Genomic DNA, 26504 nt, shown 5'->3' on the forward strand with positions numbered 1-26504 from the left:
TATATATATATATATATATATATAAATATTATACTTAATTGGGTACTAGAAACAGATTGGAATATCAATGGCATCCCATTCATGACTGCTACTATGTTTGCATCTGATTCTGTCAGAAAAAGCTCCAGCTACAGCTCATAGATCCTGGGACCATATTAAAAAAAAGCAGACTCAGGAAAAAGATTAAAGGATTTCTGGTAGATTCAAAAGTAGGCCTTGTCATTAATAAGATAATGCTGACCTAACCAAAACTTAGAAACACAATTTTCTATTTTATTAATTCAGTCCAAAAGTTAAAACAAAGTGTAGTAATCAAGCTGGCAAAGAATAATCAACATACCAATGACAAATGCTTCTTTGGACTGGGTCCCATGTTCATTGTACCACGGAGGCCGCCCAGCAGTGTAAATGGTCCTCTTATTGGTTCTTAGAAGTGGAGGCTCTGATTTGCACTGGCTTGTTGTCCGTTTGCGTGGAGACAAAGTTGTGGCGACTGCAGGAAGTAGTCTGTCCAGTGAGCCTTCACTGTTACTGTTGAATAAAATATAAACACTTAGAGATGTGTGCACAATAGCCAAATAAAAAATCTTTTAAAAATCACAACATAAATAATAAACTACAATAAGTTTCAATAACAGAACAGGCTGCAGACATCTGAAGAGCCTGAAAGAGAAATTTGTCACATAGAACTACTCAGATATAAAAGCACTGTTGAAAGCATCCTGACGATGAAGATGTCTCTCACTGGCAGACACTAACATTTTACACCTCAGCATCTGTACACCTCTATCTAGTCGAGGCTTTCCATGTCATGTATGCCCGAGGATCAGTAAGATAAACCAAGTTGGAGGTCATTGGGCTGATGCCGGTTTCTAATATTTGGTTTACTACCTTTGAGCTTTCTGTGTTTCAAAGCTGACATTTGTTTCTAAATGCTAATATGGTAGCTTTTTCTAGCCCACACACTGTAAATTAGGAAATCCAAGCTCCTCAGTATAAACAAGGGGTGCAGACACTAGAGGGCACTGTTACTCCTCCAACCCAACACAACAGACACAGGGCACGAGTTAAAAGCATTAAGATCTTATTTTATTCAGAGAAATTCTTTCCAATTGTCTCCCACCACCACAAGTAAATACTTTGCGCAACACTTTCTTCTTCTTCTTTCTTTGTCTATTTCTCCTCCACTCCTCCCAGGAAGCTTCACCCACCTACCACCCAACTCTGGCTCCCTTCTGTGAGGTCAGTCCCATCCTATTATATTGGCCAATATATATACCCGGGTCAGGCTGAATGTTCATGCCATATGTCTCTTCCACAGCACCCCCTGGTGGCACCCAGGGTACCCAACAGGGCAAAGATATCAAACGCCAACTTCCATGTGGGAATCAGGGGCACCACTGTAAAGCAGGGGAGCTGCCATCTAGCGTTTTGGGCTTCCCTTCCATCTCTCACAGGGGATAAAATGTTTGCATTCTGCCTGTTGTTTCTATCTGTTGTGTAATTCTGAAAATTTTGTACCACGTTTCTTGGTTATTGAACCTTAAATATCTCAACATCTATTTTAAAAGAAGGTTCAGAAAATGAATGAATAGATGTAAAGAACAATCTGAGCACTAAAGATGGTGAGCAGTGCATTTGTTGGTTGTGAGTTGGAGTGATATTGTCCAAGAGGCTTTAATGGCATCCTCCTCAGGGTTCCTGCAGAACTGGGTCTTTTGTTGTGTACTACATGACTTCAGACAGAAACTCTTAACACAAGCAACATCTCAAGAAGATTTTCTGTTGAATGAAGGCATCAGCACTTTTATTATTTATTCACACTAGGGGGCTCCGTCACCTGCTCACTCGCCCACCCCCGGGTTTGATTTACTGGATATACAATTTAAAGAGATTGTTATTTCCATGGAAATTGTTACATATGCATTATTTTCACTTTTATTTAAAATTTTTTGTGAAAACGATACTTGTCCTTTATTTCTGGCCCCGGCGTGGTTAAATCTTTTTCATTAAATCATGTATAACGCTGCTCGTGTTGTGAAGGGGGGGAGGCTGAACGCACGCTATGGAGATGCCGTCGGATCATCTGCTGCTGCTGGCGAGCTGCATGTTCTTTTTGTCACGGTTCACGTCAATCATTTAAAAGCCTGTCCAGCAGCTGTCCTTTTACTACTTCGTGTCTCTGCAGCTCGCGTTGTTAAATGGCGGGGGATTTAGGGGAGTATGGCGGGAATTGAACGCACACTAAGGTGAAGCGGTTGGATCACCTGCTGGCTTGTTGTTGCTGGCGAGCTGCGTTTTTGGCTTCTTGCGCTTTGCGTTGATCATTTCAAAGCCTGCACAGCAGCTATCCTTTTGCCACTTCGCGTCTTTGCTGCTCGCATTGTGAAAGGGGAGGATGAACGCACACTAAGGAGAAGAGGTTGCTGCTGCTGGCAAGCTGCGTGTTCTGCTTGTCGTTGTTTGAAAGAGCTGGGAGCACATGATGTCTGTCTGCCAAAAGCAATCCAACAACTGCTTGGTTAGATGTCCGTGAACTTGTTTTAAATGTTGTCTCACGTGACGTTAAAGTGTCTCTCGCGGGACATCAAATTGTCTTCCAAGAAGATCACGTCTTGTCTCCCTCCCAGGATTTTGTTTTTTATAATAGAGAGATGTCTCAATTCTCGGCAGGATCGTAAACAAGGATATGATGTCCATCCATCACAGGGCATGTACATCCTGACAGGAACAGGGTTAAGCCTTAGAAATGCAATAGCCAATTTAAATTTATTCAATCTTAAAAAGTGTACAATTTAGAACAAATTTACCTTACAGAACATAACAATACTTAGTTGCCAGAGGCTACACTGCAGTTACAAGACACAGGCCTGCTTAAAGTCTCCATGATAAACACAACTCCTGTAGGACAAGTGGAACCACATACTTTTAAGTTCATTTATCAAATTGATGGATTCCACTAAAGTCCAATTTTAAAATTCTCTATTTGAAGACATACATGGAGCAGTTGCCCTTAATTTGTGTGTACCTCTGAGTGTACACTGTGACAACAAGATACTGGCCGTGTGAACATTTCTAGGAGAAACCCAATGACTGCACCAGGCAGAGGCTTTGGTTTGAGAGACCACAAACACTAATATTCACTAGAACCTACTGGGCCCTGCAATATCAGAGCTGAAGATCTATTAGTTTAACACAGTTGGTGCTGCTGCAGTTCATATTGCTTTTGAACAATTGTAGAAATTATCTCGAGTGCCCTTTACTGCGTATTTCCCATTCTCTTTTCCTTTTCGGTACAATTTGGAATTATAGGCATTTTGGTAAAGTTATCATTCATGATCATATAATGTGATGTTGAAGGAGACACATGTCATGGAGTCAGCATTAGACTTGTTTTCCACCACAATCACTGAAAGTCTTTTGTACCTTGGTGGACTGTGGAGAGCTTGTAGAGGTGTGGAGCTGCTGGCTGGCTAAAACAACTGCAGATTTTTGTACACACACACACAAACTGGTAAGACAAATTGTGTCAAATATCTTGTAACAATGGCATATGTCAAAATCAAGGATATATTAGACGGTAGTAGATGATAAGTGATTGTCGAATCTTGAAGATACAGGCAGTTGTAAAGAACTAAGTGACTTTGATAAGGGACAAATCATTATGGCCAATCGACTGGATAAGAGCACTTCCAAAAGGGTAAGGCATGTAGGGTGTTCATGGTCAGCTGTGGTGAGTAACCAGTGACAGTGGTCTGAGTGGAAAAAAAATCATAAAACGCCAGAGTTCAATGATGTGAGAGGCCACCAAATTCTATTCTGTTTGATTTGAACCAAAAGAAGGGCTACAAATCACAGGTAATTTTAATGAGCATTGTATCACAACAGTGATGGAACCCTGCTGTGAATGAGACTTTGTGGTAGCAAACCAGTCAGACTACTCTCGCTAACCTCAGTCCACCATCAAAAACATGCAAGCATTGGAATTGGACCATGGATCAATGGAAGAAGGTTGCCTGCTCGGATGAATCCCGTTTTCTATTACATCATGTGGACGGCAAGGTATATGTATGTCATTTACCTGGGTAAGAGATGGCACTGGGATGCACTACATGGAAGACGACATGCCAGTGGAGGGAGTGAGATGTTTTGAGCAATGGTCTGCTGGGAAACCCTGGTTGAGACATTCATGTGGACATTAATTTAAAGCATACTACCTACCAAAACATGGTTGCAGATGAGGTAAACTTGTCAACAGTATTCTCAGATGGAAGTGGCATGATTTAGCAGGATAAAGTGCCTTGCAACACTCCACACATTGTTCAGGAGTTGTTTGAGGAACATGATGAAAAGGAGTTCAATCCAACTGAACATCTACAGAATGCGCTAGAACCAAAAGTGTGAACCGTGATTGCTCCACCTTGCAAGTTACAGGAGTCAGAGGATCTGCAGATACCACAGAACTCCTTAAGAGGTCTTGCTGAAATAATGCCTTGATGGATGGCAGCACAGGGAGGAGTAGCAGCAGCTTGTTAGGATAAAACAGGAGCACGGACTACAACAGGCAAGTTGGCTTTTGTTTTCTATTGATTAATATGAAGTGCTCCATTTTAAATCATTCTTGTTTAACGTGGTGCTAGTGAGTAGTGACGTGTCACGTTGTTTGGACATGCACATAAGAAGTTCACTGTGCTCTGTACACATGACAATATTATTACTACTACTACTACTTATACCTTGAGCTACAAGACATTTAGAACAACTTCATATGCTCTTTTCTGTAAGGATCACACAGGAATATACACAAATAATGCTATTAATAAGTACTTAGTCACCTCTTAATATGATTAAACCGAACATACCAAACAAAAACAAAATTCTTCTCTATATTAACAGTGTGGATAAGGTTAAAATTCCCTGTCTTAATTTGAGAGCAAGTTTCAATTTACATGAATTGTTTTAAAATAGCAAAATCGGCTTTAAAAGAAATCAGGCTTCTCCTTTAGATGACAATTAAGACTTGGCGCTGTTGATTTCTCAGAATGAACAGCCTTTAGTCTGTGTGTTTAGTTCCTGATGCTTCCATCCCTTGTTCCTTTAATCAACCCTAATGACATGTGCCTTCTTTCTATCTTTGGCAGAACACTATGTGGGCAAATAGACCCGTGTCTGGAAAAAGACAGAGAGAGGGACAAAATGCCACAGGGCCAGTAGCAAAGGTCCATTACATGTCTTGGAATGCAGGGGCCTCTAGAGGGCGCTACACACTGTAGGTGAAGCTGTGAAGTATATAGGCAAGGGTACTAGGACCAGAGAATCCCTGATCCTTTGATAGAACACTGAGTGAGACTATAGAAAGATTGCAAGAAACTCCTGACTGACATGTAACAGAATATGGCCACTTGCTAGGGAAGCTAGGTCCAGGTAGTTCATTCAGTGACAAGGTGGACTGGTAGGAGGCCAGTTCTCCTTGGCCCAACTTACAAAGAGCTCTGCAGGGTCCCCAAATTAGAAATACAGTGCACCCGGAAAGTATTCACAGCACATCACTTTTTCCACATTTTGTTATGTTACAGCCTTATTCCAAAATGGGTTAAATTCATTTTTTTCTCAGAATTCTACACACATCCCATAATGACAACGTGAAAAAAGTTTACTTGAGATTTTTGCAAATTTATTAAAAACTAGCAAAATACCTGCACTCCGCTGCGGCAAAGTACTGCCTTAAAATTTTTATTAAGAAGAAAATTAAACCTTTTTAAACTGAGGGAACAAATACCAATAATTATTTGTTAAGGATCTCTTTGTATGCGACGTTGTCAGTTCGGCCCTCCGGTTGTAATATGACCAAGCTGTGCGCTAAGCTTACTCTTGAGCATGCAACGTACAGTTGGCCATGTGAACAGTAATCTTGTTTCAAATCTCACAGCTTGGATTGCTGCTGTCATAATCAGTTTGAGTTTCATGTTTTGTTTCAATGACGACAGTATTTGTAGGACTTGTTGTGTTGAAGTGACATTCGGCATCTGTCAAGCGTTGCAAGCACACAACCGGTTTCATCGATAACTTCGCATCCAGCTTTTGAGAGTTTAAACATTCATAAACATCAAAGTGTCCACTACTCAAATCGTCACCTGTGAATCTAAGATGTTTAAGAGGCATTGGCGGTTGTCCAAAGGTGTAAAATATTTGGCCATTTCGGTACAATTGAAATCGACAACCGAACATTCAGCGGCAGCCATCAACTCACATGCAGAACCATAGGTGAAGGGCTTAAGCATTTCACTGTTATAGTGCTCCTGTGTAGTATAATTATCTCCTGTACCGTCATCAGTCCACACCTTGAACCTGTCCCAGTCATTCAATAAATAAGACACAATGTTCCTCCGGATATCAAGAGTGAGCCTGATATGGCTGTGCAATATGTAACAAAGAGAATGGAAAAGGCAGGCGGCATCTCCGGGCATGGAAACCACTCGGTAAGTGACAGTTCTTTGATCGATGGTGATCAGCTCGATTAATGGGGGTACGGTTGGAATGATAAAGGAAATGGGTACCTGAACAATGTAAAGTAAGTCTAAAATACCTACACAATAACTATAATCGTAATAAACGAACAATAAAACGGCGGAGAAGCCGTGGATTAAATAAAAAGGCTACAGTTATCAGCAGGGAGACGTGAATCCCGTGGCGAAGCAAGGAAGGGAATGAAGAGACCGGAGTGACGGACAGGCAGCCAGCCAACAACATGGGAGGCATTGGGATGGGGGACCCAACGCCACCTCACACAGCGAAGGAGCTGCAGGCTATGGACGTATATATGTACGTATGATGGATTCAGTTAGCGCTGGGAACCCCGCGTAACAAATTTCTTGAAGATGGGCCCATAAGTAAAAAAGACCATTGGAAAGTTCAATATGGTGGCCGACAGTGGCGTCATACCACCGAAATAAGTACGTACATTGGTTTCGGTTAGCGCAGGGAAGCCGCCTACCAAATTTCGTGAAGATGGGGCCATAAATAAGAAAGTTCAACATGGCGGAAGTTGTCGACCGTTATGCATAGAATTTCGAAATGAAACCCACTTAACTTTTGTAAGTAAGCTGTAAGGAATAAGCCTGCCAAATTTCAGCCTTCTACCTACACGGGAAGTTGGAGAATTAGTGATGAGTGAGTGAATCAGTGAGGGCTTTGCCTTTTATTAGTATATATAAAAAACTTGAGAAAGGACATGTACATTAGTATTCACAGCCTTTGCCATGAAGCTCAAAATTGAGCTCAGGTGCATCCTGTTTTCCCTGATCATCCTTGAGATGTTTCTGCAGCTTAATTGGAGTCCACCTGTGGTAAATTCAGTTGATTGGACATGATTTGGAAAGGCACACACCTGTCTATATAAGGTCCCACAGTTGACAGTTCACGTCAGAGCACAAATCAAGCATGAAGTCAAAGGAATTGTCTGTAGACCTCTGAGACAGGATTGTCTTGAGGCACAAATCTGGGGAAGGTTACAGAAAAATTTCTGCTGCTTTGAAGAAACCAATGAGCACAGTGGCCTCCATCATCCGTAAGTGGAAGAAGTTCGAAACCACCAGGACTCTTCCTAGAGCTGGTCGACCATCTAAACTGAGTGATCGGGGGAGAAGGGCCTTAGTCAGTGAGGTGACCAAAAACCCGATGGTCACTCTGTCAGAGCTGCAGAGGTCCTCTGTGAAGAGAGGAGAACCTTCCAGAAGGACAACTATCTCTGCAGCAATCCACCAATCAGGCCTGTATGGTAGAGTGGCCAGACGGAAGCCACTCCTTAGTAAAAGGCACATGGCAGCCCGCCTGGAATTTGCCAAAAGGCACCTGAAGCACTCTCAGACCATGAGAAACAAAATTATATGGTCTGATGACACAAAGATTGAACTCTTTGGTGTGAATGGCAGGCGTCACGTTTGGAGGAAAGCAGGCACCGCTCATCACCAGGCCCATACCATCCCTACAGTGAAGCAGGATAAAGGGAAAGATGACTGCAGCAATGTACAGAGACATCCTGGATGAAAACCTGCTCCAGAGCACTTTTGACCTCAGACTGGGGCGACGGTTCATCTTTCAGCAGGACAACGACCCTAAGCACACAGCCAAGATATCAAAGGAGGGGCTTCAGGATAACTCTGGCCCAGCCAGAGCCCAGACTTGAATCCGCTTGAACATCTCTGGAGAGATCTTAAAATCGCTGTGCACCGACGCTTCCCATCCAACCTGATGGAGCTTGGGAGGTGCTACTAAGAGGAATGGGCGAAACTGGCCAAGGATAGGTGTGCCAAGCTTGTGGCATCATATTCAAAAAGACTTGAGGCTGTAATTGCTGCCAAAGGTGCATCGACAAAGTATTGAGCAAAGGATGTGAATACTTATGTACATGTGATTTCTCAGTTTTTATTTTTACTAAATTTGCAAAAACCTCAAGTAAACTTTTTTCACATTGTCATTATGGGGTGTTGTGTGTAGAATTCTGAGGAAACAAATGAATTTAATCCATTTTGGAATAAGGCTGTAACATAACAAAATGTGGAAAAATGTGGACTGTGAATACTTTCCGGGTGCACTGTACATGACTGTGTTGTTCGTAGCAGAGTACAAGTCAGCCCATCAAAAGCAAATGAAGACTCGGGAGAGCAGAGACACCAGAAATTAGTAGAGGGCGCCCTCGTCCTGTAAGAATGATCATCCCTGAGCCCAGAGGCTGCTTCATAGCCGGTGCACTTTGAGTCCGGAATCCAAAGTTCATCTAAAACAAGTCAGGAGGGCACTTTGAGGACTGCAGGACTGAGAAGTTCAAAAGCCACCAATCTGACAGACAATAAACAATGTCTACACATCTTTTCACTTATTTATTAGTACTTTGCGCTTGCCCTCATTTGGATTTATTTTGTTAATATTTGTTTTACATGTTGCCCTATTTGATGTTACTCTGAATGCGGAGGACTTCCATGAAGGCCCCCTCCTATTACTACTTTTATATTTCAATATGACAGAGTAAACAAGAGTCAACAACGACCAAAGAAGAGAAATAATTACAGCTTAACAGCTAAGCAATTGGTTTTATGACGCACTGTCATTTGATACAGAGTGACACCACCTCTAAGGGCTGGCTGTTTTACGTGAGCGTTACAATCCTGCAGGATCACTTGCTTGCAATCGGAGAGCCAGCAGGTTAAACGGCTTCCACAAGGTCACACAGGACGTCAGCAGTGGAGTCTCTCCGTGGAAGGCTGGGGAGTCAAGTCCAGATTTGGAACCACCAAGCCATATATAAAATACACCTGTGCACAGACTTTGGAAAAATGACTTATGTGCAGCATTTGCATAGACCTATAGTCAGATAAAACAAAGCAAAGTATTTCAGTTACTGCCCAGTACACCATAATGAAATAAGACATGCAAAATGAGCAAATTAAGAAATATTGTTAATGATAATATACATCCCATGATTATCAGTACCCAGTTTGTCCAAACAGCTTTATTGAGAACGACCCATTCAGCCGAACTAAGCTTGCCAATCCTGTCCACCTAATGTCTTTAAAATAAAACCAAGTTTCAAAAGGTCCCTAAAGTTCTGCTCTCCACCACACTATTTGGTCATTTACTCCATGTGTCTGTGGTTCTCTGTGTAAAGAAAAGTTTTTCTGATATATTAAATTTACACTAAACAAGTTTCTAAATGTGTCCCTGTGTTCTTGTTAAATTCATTTATCAATAACAGTCTCAATCCGAGAGAATAATTCCTTTCCTAGTTTTAAAATTGTTCTTCAGGTTACCTCTTGATCTGCATCTGCATAAACTGAAGAGGCTCAGCGTCTTCAGTCCTTCCTCATAGCTCATACCTCTTAATCCCAGAATCAGCCTAGTCGCACTTCTCTGGTGATTCTCTAGCACTGCCATGAATTTTCTTGTAACATGGAGATCAAAACTGAACACAGAACACCAGGTGTGGCCTCACTAGTGTCTTATGTGAGTTTCGCATAACCAGAGCTGTAAATGGAAGGCCATGAGCGTAAAGGAGAATAAAGGACCAGGAGACAAAACCTTTCACCAAAGGACTAGCAGTAGTCAAAACCAGGAATGGAGCCATTGTGTGACAAAGCCCAAAACGTATAACAAAACTAGATAGCCTAGCCAAGAATCTGTTATGACCAAAACGATACAGAGAGGTGTAGTCACAAAGAGTTTTAGTTTGTATCCTGGGAGAAGGTTTATGGGTTCGAGTAAATGAGTTTCTCCACCGGACCAGGGGTTGGCGCTGTTCTCTAACACTTTCCCCTCTTTTCCTCTGTAGCCCATCAGAAGAACTATCTTCCTAGAAATGTCACTTCCGCTTCTGGCCCTGTAGAGCTCTCCTCTTCCTGCCTGCTAGATATATACAGCAACAGTCATGTTCTTCTTAATTTTCAGGTTTGTATCGGACTCAAGTCTGTAAAGACACATTATTGCATTATTTTCAAGTATACAGGGTGGAATCCCCAACTCTTTATGATTGTTGTCTCTCTCTCTATTGTACAATCCACAAACTTGGACACTTACTAGCATGCAGCTGGTTTAAATAGTAATGTATCAATGACATCGAGTGATAGGACTTCTGGAAAGCTTAGCATGACAAAGGACAAAAAGACAAACGCTGCCACCATTAGGAAAACAAGATGGTGTTGAAATAAAACAAAACTATAATGAGAAAAAGAAACAAAATTTGAGTGCAAAATAACTATACATTTGAAAATTACATGATTCCGAACTTTAAAAATACAAGGTCCTGAACAAAAAGGTATTAAGTTTAAGGTGAAAGCATCAGAACACCTTTGACTGGTATTTGTGGTCACGGAGTGGTGTACTGCCCTGGTGCGCTGCTAGTAACTGAAGAGTGGTAGGCCACGGACACAAGATTACTAATAGGCCAGAAGATGAAAAGTTAGTCTGGAAAAAAATCGGGAGTGTGCTCCCCTCGACTTTCTCGTATACTGAGATAGAGGAAAAGGTCGTCAAAACCATTTCCAGTTTCGCAGTATTACTCAAATATCATATGTCTCTGTTTCTCGTCATAACTAATTGATAATTTCGACTGACAATCATATATCTCTATTTATAATCAAACTTTGTATTAAAATATTTTCGCACTTAGGGAGGTTGAAAAAGGTGGTGGGATTTTTTCATGATTACATATGCATTACTTAGATTATGTGCAAAGTAAAGAGTTATAGTCACTTAAAAACACAGAAAAAGTGTTAGTATGACTGTATACTGTATAATATTTGTTGCAATAAATTGCTATGGGTAAAACTGCATTTAGCTACATTTATTTATAATAACGATGGTGGAAATAAAAACAATCTAAAATTAAATGTGTTATTAGGAACACGATGGGCACGTAGCAGCTTATTGTTTCCATTACATCTTCATATTTAGTTGGCATGTTTAATGCTTACACGTTATTGTTAAACTGATGATGTATAAATATATTGAAAGAATATGTGTTATATTGAATACAATTTTTAATATTGTATACACATTTATATTTCCACGATACAAAAAATTCAGATGGTTGTTTAAATAAAATACTACTTCTGGTTGAGTATTTTTTCTCAAATTTCATATTACTTTGCTTTTTATCAGTATAAATATCTATACAGAATTTGAATCATTTGCAATTATAACCACAGTTTACTTGAGAATTCGCAAGAGTATTCAGTTGAAGTACCATTTCCGGTTGCTAGAAGTAGCCCAAAAGTTGCTAGGATTCCTTATTTTTGATATAAAGCAGGTGTACAAAATCTCATTGACCAGATCAAAGCATTTTCGAGTTATCGCGTTTACAAACAAACACACAGATGGACAGAATTTCAAAAATGGTAGTTTTGGACTCAGGAAGGTCGAAAACGTCAAGATTCATCAAAATCTCAAGGTCGAATTTTATCACAATTCTTATACTCTCTCTATACTATGTATGTGAGAAAGTAACAAAAACAAAACCGAGAATTCTTTTACTAGGAACACTGCAGGTCTTTTCAAGTGCGTATCCACAATCTTGGACATCGTGTGAACTGTGGCTCCCATTTCTACTGCATCATGCGTGTGACATCATGACAGGCAATTTCTGGGAAGACCTCAACAGCAGACTGTAACGTCAAGTCAACAGTGCCACAAAATGATACCGTGATAAACACTAAAAAACACAATGGTAAGAAATGTTAACTTTGCCTTAATGGAATTATTGAAAGAAAACAGTTATAAACCAGAGTCTCTGAATTACAAAAACCTCTAAATCTGGTACACTGGTATTCAGAAAAAATGATCTTAGACAAAGGTTTGCCATGTCGTAAAAGGAGGGAGTCTATCCCAGCAGCATCACACAAGACAGTGACCAGCAACGTGTGCATCACGGGGACCTCTTACACACACACACACACACACACACACACAGAGAAGTTCGATTTAGAATCAACAATTAACCTAACAAGAGTAGCGCAGGGGGTCAGCACTGCGGCTTCATGGGGCTCGTGTCATCGGTTCAAGTTCCCTGCCCCATCTTTGTGCGGGTCGTTCTCCCGCCAGATTGTTCTTGTGTTCAGTGTGTGCAGGAGTGGGCCCTGCAATGGATGGGCACCCCATCCAAGATTGCCTCCTGCCTTGTGGCCAGTGCTACTGGGATAGACTGCAGCCCCACCTGACTCTGAAGTGGGTTTGAGAATGTTATGCAACATTAAATAAGCTATCAAGCACTTTGTTATGATTATTAAACTTTTATGGAAAATGATGTCAAACTGGAGCACAAAGACCACGTAGATCAGCTTTAAAAGCAGTCACCACCACACACTAAATCAAAAATACTGTACAAAGTAATAAAAACATGTTCACAATTACAAATCAACTGAAAGAACCTGAAATACAAAAGCACTGGGTACAAAATAACCAAACGAGACATTTTGCAGGTTTTCTTCACATCGGTCACAATAAAGCGTGCCGCTGCGGACTCCTGCATTACAACTGCGGCACGCACAATGTCCGACTAAAGCAAGTCCTCTCCAACATCAGCACACAGGATTTTCTGTCGTTATACGGTGTTTAAAAAGAGAACCGAGAACCAAACGTTTAAGTGTTTTCATGGCCACACTTTCACTGTTATGCCTCTATACCAACCTCAAGTGTAAATCCTGTAACTATAAACTTCCATCAACATTGAAAGCTCACAAGCTGGCATATACAGTACACAAAAAAGGAGAAGAGGAGGAAAAAAATTCAAGCTTACCTTCCATCTGACCTGAGCGCCCAACAGCCTGATATCCTGGCTCCAGAAAAAGCAGGGTGAGAATTCATATTGTGGGCACAGCACGTGGGTAGCTGGTACTTAACGCAGGCATGGAGGATCTGTCCTTACGGCTAGGGATTAGTACAAATCAGTGCCTTTGGAAGCAGTGCAAGTGACAGGTGAATGAAGTGTTACTGCCCTTGTGAGTGAACACCTGGAGGGACAAGTGGGGACCTTAGTCTACAGGCGCTGGGACGGCGCGGAGGAGCTCTGTGCACCGTCATGGTGCTGCTGAAAACATGAAACGGCAATGGCTCTTCCAATGTCCGTGCTGTCAGAGAGTATAAGAGGATAACCTACCCTGCAGATTATGTTCATGACGTGTTATTAATAGCAGCAGGCTCGTAACAGACCTGCCTCCAGTAACATGCACAAGCTTGTTTTGGAGTCGCGCTTGTCATCTGCTCCTGACATTCAGTGCATTCCCAGCTCTCAGGAGCACCACTGTAAACAACAAAACCAGACGGTGATCAACACGTACAGCAACAGAAAACACGAGCAGAGCAGCCTCACCTTTGAAACATTTTGATTTCTGCCTTCTACTAGTTGTGCTTATTTGTGTTGTCCTTCCTGCAAAGTGTGCCATGGCTTCCATGCAAATGTTTGAAACTCTATACCATCTCAGCTGTGTTGCAGCCTTCACCCCATCCCCCCAACACATCCCACCCTAATGCTTAACCAATATAGACCCCTGAGCTGAGTCAGAAGTCCACTGAGTCCACTTCGGAATCCACGGGTACAGCTTGACCAGAAAGCCCTGTGCAAATGGGATGGTAGATGTCAGGTAAGGCCTGATTTATATCTGCATGAGTCTGAGGGTGAGCTGTGAGTGCAGTGAGGAGGAGGAGGAGGAGGCGGCATTGGGACAAGGGCACTAGAGAAGTGAGAGGCATGCAGGCGGGCATCAGTGAGGTCATCTGATCTACGGCTGACCCTCGGTGAGTGACTGTGGGTGGGCTCTGTCGTCCTACAACTGGGCTGAGCGGCTTCTGAAAATGGATGGATACATGGATGGATGTAAGAATTCAAGCTGAAAGACTTGCATGGAAAGGTTCCCCCTAAACATAACTTCAATGCAAATTTTTAAAAAAGTTATGGGGCATCCCAATCATTTCTGCTTGTAAACATAGCCAGTTTTCAAAGAGGTCTGCTCTGGCATCACTTTAAAATCTGACATGTAATCCGCTACGATGCTGCACACCCCACTTAACTCATGTAAGAATTTACAATATTGACGGTTAACAAAACTCAATTCTATGATTGCAATGAAACCTGCAAAGCTAATCAGAGCTCAGATGTCAGCTATTCTAAACACGTCTGGGAACATCTGGATAAAATATCTGAATAAAAAAGGCCATGAGAAAAGGGGGGACTGCCAAAAAAATCACAATCTGTGCTAACTCAGTCAATACACTCTCAATAAGCGTACTTCCACTTACAAGTCTAGTGTGTTATGCAAAGATATCAAAAAAACATAAGTTTAACATTGAGTTTGTACTTTAAATATATAAAACAGTTGCAGCAATAAATGGTTATTCTGTTAAGGCAAGATGCTGTTTATCAAGCATAGATCAAAACAGCCAAAGGTAGTCAAAAACCCAGAAACGTTTCCTGCAGTTTGGTCAAGCGTGAGCTCGTACTTCACGGTGTGTGGAGGTTTGAAACTTACTTCTGCATTTTGATTCATGACTGGAAGACACACCATTTTTAACTGTGCATGTATTTGTTTGATTTTAGATGACCACCTTAGCATGTTGGATAGAATTCAGGCTCTGAACATTGGGGTTACAGAAGCGACTTTAAAAGTGAGCGGCACAGAGCCAGTGTCAAGGGATGAGTTTATTATTGTTGTAGCAGTCGGGATTATGGCATGAAGGCAGGATTTAAGTAGTGTGCTGGGGATGGTGTCCAGTACACAAGTAGTCAGTCTCATCTTACAAAGCAGGGGCCTCATGTATAAACGGTGCGTATGCACAGAAATGTTGCATAAGAACTTTTCCACGTTCAAATCGCGATGTATAAAACCTACACTTGGCGTAAAGCCACGCACTTTTCCACGGTACCTCATACCCTGTCGTATGCAAGTTCTCCGCTCGGTTTTGCAGACTGGCGGCACCCAGCGTCAAAGCAGAGCTACTGTTCTTGTGTGATTGCTCATTATTTTCCTGACGCAGCTTTATAAATACACCGAAACTAACCGCATATTGTTTATTAGTGTAACGCATCTGATTGTAATTAACTTGTAACAATATAATGGTCCAGGGAACAGCCATAGTATTCCAAATACCATAACTGCTTTAGCGTTGCTCACTTCTCCTTCTTCTTCTTCTTCTTTCAGCTCCTCCCGTTAGGAGTTGCCACAGCAGATCATCTTTTTCCATATTACTCTCACTACACCACTCAGAGTATTTATATCACTGTATCTGAGTGTGAATCACAGCAGCAGCTGATCGGAAAGAGAATTATCGGTATACAGCTTCAAGAACATTCTGTCTCAGCCACGACAAAACGTTTCAAAGCCTTTCCTGTATAGATCTCGCGGTTCAGAAACAGTTTCATCCCAAGAACTTTAAACGCACTTAATCAATTGCTCCTTGTAGAACTGTTTGTACTTATAAGTACAATCACCCCACTGTAAACTTGCACTACAGTTATAATATCGCACAACCTGAGCCACTTTATAAAGCACGTATTTACATATGATGACGATATCATTTTTAAGGTGAAATGCAGCAAAATACTTATTATATTATACAGATAAAACTTTAACTTCATTTAAATAATCTATATTCTTCACTGGGAGTGTCGTGAAGGATAGAATAATTAAACATGTACTACGAAGATATTTCAATGTTCCTTAAACGTTTTGAAGAATCGGCGCTAAGCTTACAGATGGCTTAACTCCTATTACAGAGCTGATTGTGTGGCGATCGGTTACTTGGAGAAAGAAAAGCAAGGACTGCGGGTGCGGCTACGCCAATATACTCGTATACTGAATATAAAACAGAAAGAGAAAATAACAACACGGCTAAAAACGTAGCGACAAATTTCGGCAAAAGTTAAACGCTTGTGTCATGAGCACGAGGCGGCTATGCAGTGTCCGCAATGGACGTGGCCATCCACCATGCATAACATATCATACTGACATTGGCGGGCGAAGGGGCCACCGATTCTTCCTCTGCCCAGGGCCGCCACAAGTCTGGAGCTGCCCATGAGTACTGCTGCAATAAATTATTTCATCGAAGTGAAACACATGTTTAATAACGTGCTTTAACTCCTATCATCATAAAAATGACATCACGTATACATCTCAGTATTTTAGTTACTCAGAGAGCTGTAATATCACGAATGTAATGGATTCTGTGTCCAGTTGGAGGAAGAGAGCCAGTTTAAGAAGCAAGTAGTGATTCACACACACAGAGCACATAGAAGATCAAATACAAAACAAAGCATTTAACGTGCTACTTTAATTACAATGTGATTTGAGAAACTGGTTAATTAAACGATTTTAAGATGAAGTATATGTTGTTCTACTTTAATGACAAAATAAACTACGTGATTAAAGTGTAAATGTCGAGATTGAAGTTGACATTTCGTGCTTTTTCCCCACTGTGTGCCTTTTTTCTCTGTACCCTAATAAGCTTTCATGACACTCAGACAGACAGTGGGCTAGAATTCGCCTTTTCACGGCGACTTTGATATATGACTTCTTTTGTATTTCCGTCACTGTGCGATTTTGTGAACGTGAGTTTTCAAGTTTCTCCAACACGCTATGTCACTCGACCAACTTCCTTTTGTTGATTATACCACGGTTTATTTGAACAAATAGTATGTTTTTCCTTTGCCTCCACTTGGTATTCAAAGAGGCGTAATTCTGGGAGGAGTTGGGTCGTTACATAAAGCGCGTGCACGAGCGTTACTTTTCACGCTGATTGGGATTTATGGAGAGGAAGAACATGGAAGTTGGAGTACGCACAGATTCCTGCATCTGGATTTTTCTGTGCATAAGCACATTTCGGCTTTTGTGCTTACGCCATATAGTGCAAGTTCTACACACGGTGTTATACATGAGGCTCCTGGTCATTAACAAAAGCAGATGTGACTGGTGAGAACTTAGAGAAGGAGCCAGATGGAGTGGGAAACAGGGAGAGATATAAACAGATGATGTATTTATGTTAGTTGAATTATTTAGATCTTTAATTTTGTTACGGAAAAAGTGGAGGAAATTCTCACATACTTCAGTAGAAGAGGTAGCTGAGCCAGATGCAGGTTCGAGTAGTTTATTAACTACAGAAAACAAAACCCTTGGGTTATCGTGGCCACTTTCTATTATTCTGCCATAGTGGGTGCTCTTAGCAGCAGTTAGTGCTTCTCTGTAAGCTCTTTGGTGGTCAGAGAAAGCCTGGATGTGCATGGTGAGGCCAGTCTTGGTGTACACACATCTCTATGCAATTAATCATTATAACTCACAATCACCTTGCAAATATACCACGCACAACACCATCATGTCAGTCAAGGCTACTTTGCTACAAAATAAATGAATCATGGGCTGATCTGTAGGCCACTGAGCCGCAACATTTGTCAGTCTCATCTTGCCATCACAGATATAACAGCTTACAGTTAACAAAAGCAGTTTCATTCTCAGTAGGTGCAAGTGCAATAAAGTGCTCCAATTGTGTTAGGAGAACTAGACTTAACTGCAGTTTGACTTTTTATGTTGACAAAAACATTTATAAATGTGCACCCACACCATAAGAAAACTGGATGTAGTGCCTCACCAGTCAGTTAACAGCTTTCAGCACAACAGGCAAGACGAAGTGAAGCTTGGCCGAGACACTGTTGACCTGAGAAGTGATGACAGGCAGTCAATATAAATTGACATAAAAACAATAAAGTCCTTCTAAAATACAGTCCTGTGCATCATACTCATTTCTGAGGTGTAATATGTCACATCAACGTACATTATAATAATGGCGCAGCGATATGAATTATTATGGGTGCAAGTCGTCATTTAGTTAATTTGGCTGCATTTCTCCACTTGATCAAGCATGTTGTCATGTCTTACTTTCTCTGAAATGTTGCGTACATATGGTTCAGATTTGCCATAATATATGCACAATCCCACATTAAGGTTTTTTTTTTGTGTGGGAAGTAGTGAATAAACATTTCCAGCATTTCTCTGTGTATACGCAAGCTTTATAAATGGTCTCCAGGCCACAGAAAAAGACATAACTGCACTAGAAAAACACCCGAGAAGAGCAACTAGGCTGGTTCAGAAACTGGGGGGTGCAGCATGAGTTACAGTGATTCCGGAAAGTATTCACAGCCTTTGCTCAATACTTTGTCAATACACCTTTGTCAGCAATTACAGCCTCAAGTCTTTTTGAATATGATGCCACAAGCTTGGCACACCTATCCTTGGCCACTTTTGCTCATTCCTATTTGCAGCACCTCTCGAGCTCCATCAGGTTGGATGGGAAGCGTCGGTGCACAGCCATTTTAAGATCTCTCCAGAGATGTTCAATTGGATTCAAGTGTGGGCTCTGGCTGACCTGAATGTCCTGAAGCCACTCCTTTGATATCTTGGCTGTGTGCTTAGGGTCGTTGTCCTGCTGAAAGATGAACAGTCACCCCAGTCTGAGGTCAAGAGCGCTCTGGAGCAGATTTTCATCTAGGATGTCTCTGTACATTGCTGTAGTCATCTTTCCCTTTATCCTGACTAGTCTCCCAGTTCCTGCACCTGAAAAACATTCCCACAACATGATGCTGCCACCACCATGCTTCACTGTAGGGATGGTGTTGGCCTGGTGATGAGCGGTGCCTGGTTTCCTCCAAACGTGACGCCTGGCTTTCACACCAAAGAGTTCAATCTTTGTCTCATCAGACCAGAAAATTTTGTTACTCATGGTCTGAGAGTACTTCAGGTGTCTTTTGGCAAACTCCAGATGGGCTGCCATTTGCCTTTTACTAAGGAGTGGCTTCCGTCTGGCCACTCTACCATACAGGCCTGATAGGTGGATTGCTGCAGAGATGGTTGTCCTTCTGGAAGGTTCTCCTCTCTCCACAGAGGACCTCTGGAGCTCTGACAGAGTGACAATCGGGCTCTTGGTCACCACACTGACTAAGGCCCTTCTCCCCCAATCGCTCAGTTTAGATGGCCAGCCAGCTCTAGGAAGAGTCCTGGTGGTTTCGAACTTCTTCCACTTACGAATGATGGAGGTCACTGTGCTCATTGGGACCTTCAGATTTGTGCCTTGAGACAATCCCGTCTCTGAGGTCTACAGACAATTCCTTTGACTTCATGCTTGGTTTGTGCTCTGACATGAACTGTCAACTGTGGGACCTTATGTAGACAGGTGTGTGCCTTTCCAAATCATGTCCAATCAACTGAATTTACCACAGGGGGACTCCAATTAAGCTGCAGAAACATCTCAAGGATGATCAGGGGAAACAGGATGCACCTGTGCTCAATTTGGAGCTTCATGGCAAAGGCTGTGAACACTTATGTACATGTGCTTTCTAAAATTTTTTATTTTTAATAAATTTGCAAAAATCTCAAGTAAACTTTTTTCACATTGTCATTATGGGGTGTTGTGTGTAGAATTCTGAGGAAAAAATTAATTTAATCAATTTTGGAATAAGGCTGTAACATAACAAAATGTGTAAATAGTGATGCACTGTGAATACTTTCTGGATGCACTGTATGTTGAAAGATTAAAGGAGTTGGAGCTTTTCAATTAAAGCAAAAGGAGATGCAAAGGTGACATGCCTAATGTTTTTAAAATTACACAAGGAATTAGTACAGTGCATCAAGGCTGTTACTTTACAATGACTTCTTTACCAAGAACACTGGGATATGGTTGTAAATTTGTTAAAGGTACATCTTGCATAAGCATTACGAACGTTTCTTCATGGTGAGAACCATAAGCACATGGAATAAATTGCCAAATAATGTGGTGAGATGTACGACTTTAGGGACAATCAAAACTTAATTTGACGTTACTTTGCAGAAATCAGATGAAAGTGCTTGTTTAATGAGAACAGGTCATTCAACCCAACAAGGCATACCAAAACGCCAATGAAATACTCAGCGGGATGGACATGGGCAAATGATATCTCCTTGACCATTCTTATTCGTCTTGTTTTGTCCTACTTTTTACCACACATTTCATAGATCTTTTGCGGATAAAGTATGTTATAATTCATAGGTGGAAAAATATACTCTACCACATGTTATTTTTCGCATTTGCAATTTTGGTTAAACCGAGTATGCTAAACAGCACTCAAAGTAGGCTTATATTCTTGTTGTAAACATATATTTTTTTCCAATAAGCAGTTAGGATAAAATTAGAAATCAGCAATCCTAATTAGAACTCAGCTTATTTACAAGCCATCATGTCCCAAGGCAGCATGAATGTTATGAAAAACAGCACCTTCAAGCTCAAGTGCCAACTTCAGCAAAGTGGAGACTCAGCTGGAAAAAAAACCAAACCAGCAGCCAACAGACAAATTAGAAATCAAATGAGGTGAAAATTTTCAGTGGAGAAGCTCAGCACGTAGCATGTTTTGATGCAAAATCCTGCTAGTGTGGGTGATGGCAGTGTGTGATGTGCTCAAATTACACAACATACAATAATCCAATAAAGCAGAACTCTGTAATTTTTTCATTAGACTGCACTTTATACAAATCTTTCAACATCTTTACTGATTGCAAGCCAACAAAAATGGTTTAGCATCGCTCCTTTCATTAACAAAAGAGTCACACTCCGATTCAAACCCACGGATACAAGCTAAATTAAGGCCATGTCATAGAAGACGACTTTCCCAGAGATTTTCAGCCGTAGCCTTCATTTACATTATCTTAGCAAGTTGGAGATTGATGACCCTTGGCGTCTAGTCTGAGATGTGACAATTTAAGGGGGGGCTCTGTGTGTGCAAGAGCTGGCACCCAAGACGCTTGTCTGGAAGTACAATACACATAAGCACCACTGGTTTTTATACCTCATAAACGCTTCTCTGTCCGATGTCTCCATGTTTCCTATCATGACTGAATGAAAAAAAGAACAAAAAAAAAAATTTGTCTTATCAGTTAACCCTTCATACAGCACTGGCTTGGTCAGGCAGCACACTATTGGCTGTCATGAAAGGTTGCAAGATTATGCTGGAAAGTTGTCACACAGTCAATAAACTTGACATACCCAGTGATTTTCAGTTGTGTAAATGGACTTGGTCCCATGACAAGTTTAGCAGTTGTCGCCAAGTCTGATATACCATACGACTAGAAGTCACGGGATGTGGCATTGGCTTGAGGAAACAATTGTAACTCATCTGCCACATTACCCGTAATCATTTCTTCATTTCTAAGTGAAATTATTGCATTCACAAAACATCAGGCAGGACAGCGTTAAAATCTCTGCCGACGATCTTATTGTCACATTGATGCAACCAGGCAACTCTCCGAAATTTGCACCTATCTTGAAAAACTAGCATTTAATCTACTAACTGTTACAATCTTTAGGTACCTTCAACAATTCTACTATTGCTCTAATGATAATTTGACTGGCACAATTTCTTTTAGTAAACGATCATTTTCTGGACACACAAACATGTGGATGTACAGCATCTTATTTCGGATTGGAAGTTTCTTCCACAGGACGTCACCGATTCTTGCGCTGATGGTACCCGCCTCAAGAATGATCAGATTGTCAAAAATTACATGCGACTCTGAGCACTTCTCATCTGGTTAAAAGCCGCTTGCTCAATCCAAACTTCTAGATGGCCTTTTTGGTTAAAGATGCAATAAAAGGCACAACTGTTAGAGAGTCTGTAGTAATAACAGACCAAACCAACAAAACCTCTGTATTTGTTTCACAGATTAAAGGCAGAGTGAATTTTAGCAAGGCCTCCAGCTCGGTAAAATAAAAAAAACTAAACACTCTGATATTTCTCACCCTAAGGTTGAAAATAGACAAGGAATTTAACCATTTCAAAACCTTGCGACTGATTTATCATTATCTGTCAGATGCAATTACCTCAGATGACTTAGTATTTCAACTAAAGAACTTGGTCAGGAGGACAACTTACACACAAAGGTGTTAATTAAGCAATTACAATGCTTGAAAGATGGGGGACAAGCTGCTGTCATGACTAAGACGGCTCCAAATAAGTATCATGGAACAGTGTCCAAGACGACATCGGCCTGGAACTTTAAGGGAGCAACATTATCAACTCAAATGAATTGTGATCAGCATACACAATTCTTGATTGTGATTTAATTTATTAGTCTGAAGTGCAGGACTACATATGTGAGCATCTCAAAATGAATGGACCGAAAAGGAGGTTCTAGGGCACAAGCAGGTACTCAACTGAGAACTCAACAGGGCCAGAAAACTTAGCTAGGCTGCCATTAATTATATCTGTTATAAAGAACAAAAGCAATAGACAAAAGTGACCATTCTCCACTGTGTGGTACATATCAGAAGAAACGTGGTGATGACAGACAGGGGTGCAGAGTCCTTCACATTTGTACAAGGTGCGTACTTCTGCCTTGTCCCCTTAGAAGACAATACAACAATAATCACATCACAATCACTCACCCCATGACATTGAACTGGACAAGTGAGCGAGAAAGCAGATAAATGGACCCTCGAGATCTAGGCTGATCTTCTTTCAATAGGAGGAGAGTCTACTAGGGGCATGTGGAAGACCAAATTATTTCATTACCACTGGAAAAGTATTTTTCATTCCACAACATTTTAGTCATCATTTAGTAGAGAATCATTAAGCTCTGAAACATGGACTACGATCACCATCATCACCTCATGAAATACTTAACACTTTTGATGAAATACCTTTCAAAACAGGAAAAACAATCAAACGGTACTGGCAATAAAGCTGAAATGCTAGACATAAATCAAAGGTTGAAAAGTATAGGCAAAGGTCAATTCCAACATGAGCTTAGGAAAATGTGAGGCCAAATGGTTTTTGATATCTGTAAACTCAGACGAGGAAGAGAATGTCAAACGATGATTTTTTTTATAATTTTGCATCACTGCTCCGATAAAGGTTCTGACCTGTGCGTTTGCACCCCTAACCACCCAGGACACTACTCTAGCAACAGGAGGAAAAAATGGCAGTGACTGGAATGAAAACAAAACGTAAGAAAAGCAATCTAAACTAAAGGCAAGAACCAAAAAACTGGTGACAAATTCTAATTCTAGGGCTAAGAAAAATCTCCAGAACAAGTGCAGTTTCATGGAAAATGATAGAGAAAAACCTAGAAAAATTCATTAAGAACCCATTCCTAACAACACAGCATGAGCCACAGGAGGTACATGCTGGTCCGGCTCCTCAATGGAGTATCAAACGGTGGCAGCTTTGAAAGCCAAGAACTCTTGTGTTGTTTTGGAAGAAAAATATTAAATGTTAAAGATAAGATTCGAAGCTTAATCTAAAAAGTTACTGTATGGTTTCCAAACATGTAGTAATATTTATTTACTATAAAAACTTTAAATATTTGAATTAGATAAAAAAACAAATCTAAAATACAGAAATAAAAAAATAAAGTCTGCCACAGACAACCAAGAGATTAACTACATAGTCAATGTAAACTAATTCATGATTTTTTATTTTTTGTTAAAAAAAAACAGAAAGATGCCTGTTTTCATAATAACTGTGCAGAGGGTCAGTTAGTTAAATATGGCTGTTTAATGCTACTTGTGTAAAAGACTTTTATGTTGGACTGAAATTGCTTTAAAAATTGGTTAAAAACAGATGCAAGTGTGCAGAAAATACTCACAAATATGAACTGACCTGCACAGTAGCATCATAAGAATGTTTGCCAGGAGACAGGAATCACTTCCCTACAGTAGAGGCTCATATGTGAGCACCCTGTGGGCTACTGCCACTTACACTATGGAGACGTCTCAGGGTTGGATGCACACTGAGCTCACACCTCAACTCCTCCATCACATCATCCACAGCTACTATTAGATGAAGTCAATACCAGGAGCACTAGGTCTAGAGCAGTGATTCTTAACCTTTTTTGAGTCACTGACTTCTTTAAGGATCTGATGAAAGCTATGGACCCCCTTCCCCAGAAATCTTTATATAAGCACAGTGCAATGAATATATTGTACTTTATTTATTGAGATTTGATATTCTCATACTTGTATGACATACACAAAGTATTATTAAACTTTAAAGTAAACAAGCTAAAAAACAAAAACTCCTATTTTTATGCAAAATGTAATAGCATTATAATTCTGAAATACAATCCTCTTGTGCAAATTACAACAGATCTACTAATACTACTACTACTCTAAATCAATAGTACCGTGCTGTATCGTGAATATAAATGTAATTCTGCCCTTAACGGACCCCCTGAAACCCATCCATTGATCCCCTCGGGTTCCACAGACCTAAGGTTAAGAACCCCTGGTCCAAACAGTCATTACTGTCATTTGTGCAGAGTAGAGTGAAATTCCTACTTGCATGTGCTAAGCACTCGCTGACGGCTGATGAGTGAGCATAAGGTGGAAACCAAAGCCGCAGAGGGCATCAGTTCATCGCAGTCACGCATGTGGAATGTGGAAGGAAAACTGTAGAGGCACAGACACAGAGAGAACATGCACACTCTACACAGATGGTGACCAACCTGGACTCTAAAGCAAAGCACAGCAGCACCCTGTTGGTTCAGTAACATAAGAAACAGTATTTTACAGCGATTCCAATTCAAAATAATGCTGTGTCATGTTGGAGTGCTCGAGCCCAGAAATATCCAGTAATAAGGCGTAACACAACAATTCCCGGACATTTTTCATTCCCGGGAAACCGGGGACGGCCAAGCTCGCATTTATAGCGTGTAAAAGTGTAAAAATCGATCAAGAAATAACAGAGAGTTATAGTTGAAAATAATTAAGTGGCACGGTTTTTTGGTCCACTGTGTGGTGTGCTGCCAATTAATTCAGTCAACAACAGACCAGCAGCAGTCGTCAGACTCCCGGCTCCCACTAAGACTGAGCACAGTGGACTGGGAGGAGTCTGCACTGTGCAGCTCACGAATGCCGAGACAGGGCAGACTTCATTGACGTCTGTCAGACAACAGCTTTGAACAGCAACTTGAAATTGCAATGCGTCAGTCTGTTGCATCCGCATTATCTGTGCCTAGAAACTTGCCATCACAGAATGAAGATAGGAAACTGGATGCATCAGTAAAAGCTGAAATGGCGGTGTTTCAGAGCAACGGCAAGTGCGGGCATTGTTTAGAACAAGTGCATCAGTATCTGATGACCGTGCCACCTACTTCAGTGGAGGCAAAGCGTGCCTTCTCAGCGGCTGGCGCACTCTGCACGAAGGTGCGCTCTTACCTGGACAACCACATGCTGGACATGTTGTGTTTTCTACGCTCTTATTACCACAACTAACTAGATACATGTACTTATATGACAGCATGAACTGCTTGTAGATAAGGTTAGTCTTTTATTGGTGTCAACATATTGCAGTAGTTTTATTAAAAATAAGTGTTGGTCGTTCTAAAACCGTTCATATGCGAGATGCCCGTGCACTGTGTCATCCCCTGGAACCTGGAAATGACATGCAGGATTCCAGAATTCCCGGGAATGGATAAACCCATCCAGGAATGGATTCCCTAAACACAATCCTATCCACTGGCTATCTGCCAACCCACCAAATCTTTTTTTTTATTTGGTAAATGGAGTCCTACAAAAGAACAGATTTTCAGGATGAAATTAAGAACTCAAGAAAAGTTATATTGTAAAGTGAATACTTCAAAATTAATGGTGTCCATATCACATGTAATGTAATCCAATCACATAACATTCAATAGTTCCAAAAATGCAAACTATGTCCACATAACTGGCATACAAACAAAACAATGGACATTGTGATGTTAAAGATTTAAAACTACTTTTTTTTGACAAAATGTATATTACAAGTACATGAAAAGGATTTTGTTGAAAATGAATGGGCAGGAAAGACAAGGTGACATTTTCCGCAAGAGGGTGGGCATACACAATAATGGTAGAGTACACTGCTGCCAACAGACTTGCAGGAACGCCTGGTGGACGTGACATGCTGTGGACAACACTGGGGTCCCCTTTGGACTACACTCAAGTGAAGTGTGCACTTACCAGGGATT

At 41.0% G+C, this 26504-nt stretch overlaps 1 protein-coding gene across 7 annotated transcripts in view; it reads right to left on the minus strand.

Moving 5' to 3' along the window:
* Positions 1 to 26504, minus strand: part of LOC120514699 (uridine-cytidine kinase-like 1) — a 95939-nt gene that overhangs the window by 65682 nt on the left and 3753 nt on the right. For 2 of the 7 annotated variants that reach the window (XM_039735202.1, XM_039735204.1), the window contains exon 2: positions 341 to 534. In XM_039735202.1, coding sequence (XP_039591136.1) covers positions 341 to 534 — 194 coding nt within the window. Of the gene's footprint in view, positions 1 to 340; positions 535 to 13285; positions 13686 to 13858; positions 13940 to 26504 lie in introns of those variants that run through there. The other 5 variants (XM_039735209.1, XM_039735208.1, XM_039735206.1 and 2 more) reach the window with 5 other exon arrangements.

The sequence above is a fragment of the Polypterus senegalus genome, chromosome 14 (assembly GCF_016835505.1).
Source record: "Polypterus senegalus isolate Bchr_013 chromosome 14, ASM1683550v1, whole genome shotgun sequence".
NCBI classification, from domain to species: domain Eukaryota; kingdom Metazoa; phylum Chordata; class Cladistia; order Polypteriformes; family Polypteridae; genus Polypterus; species Polypterus senegalus.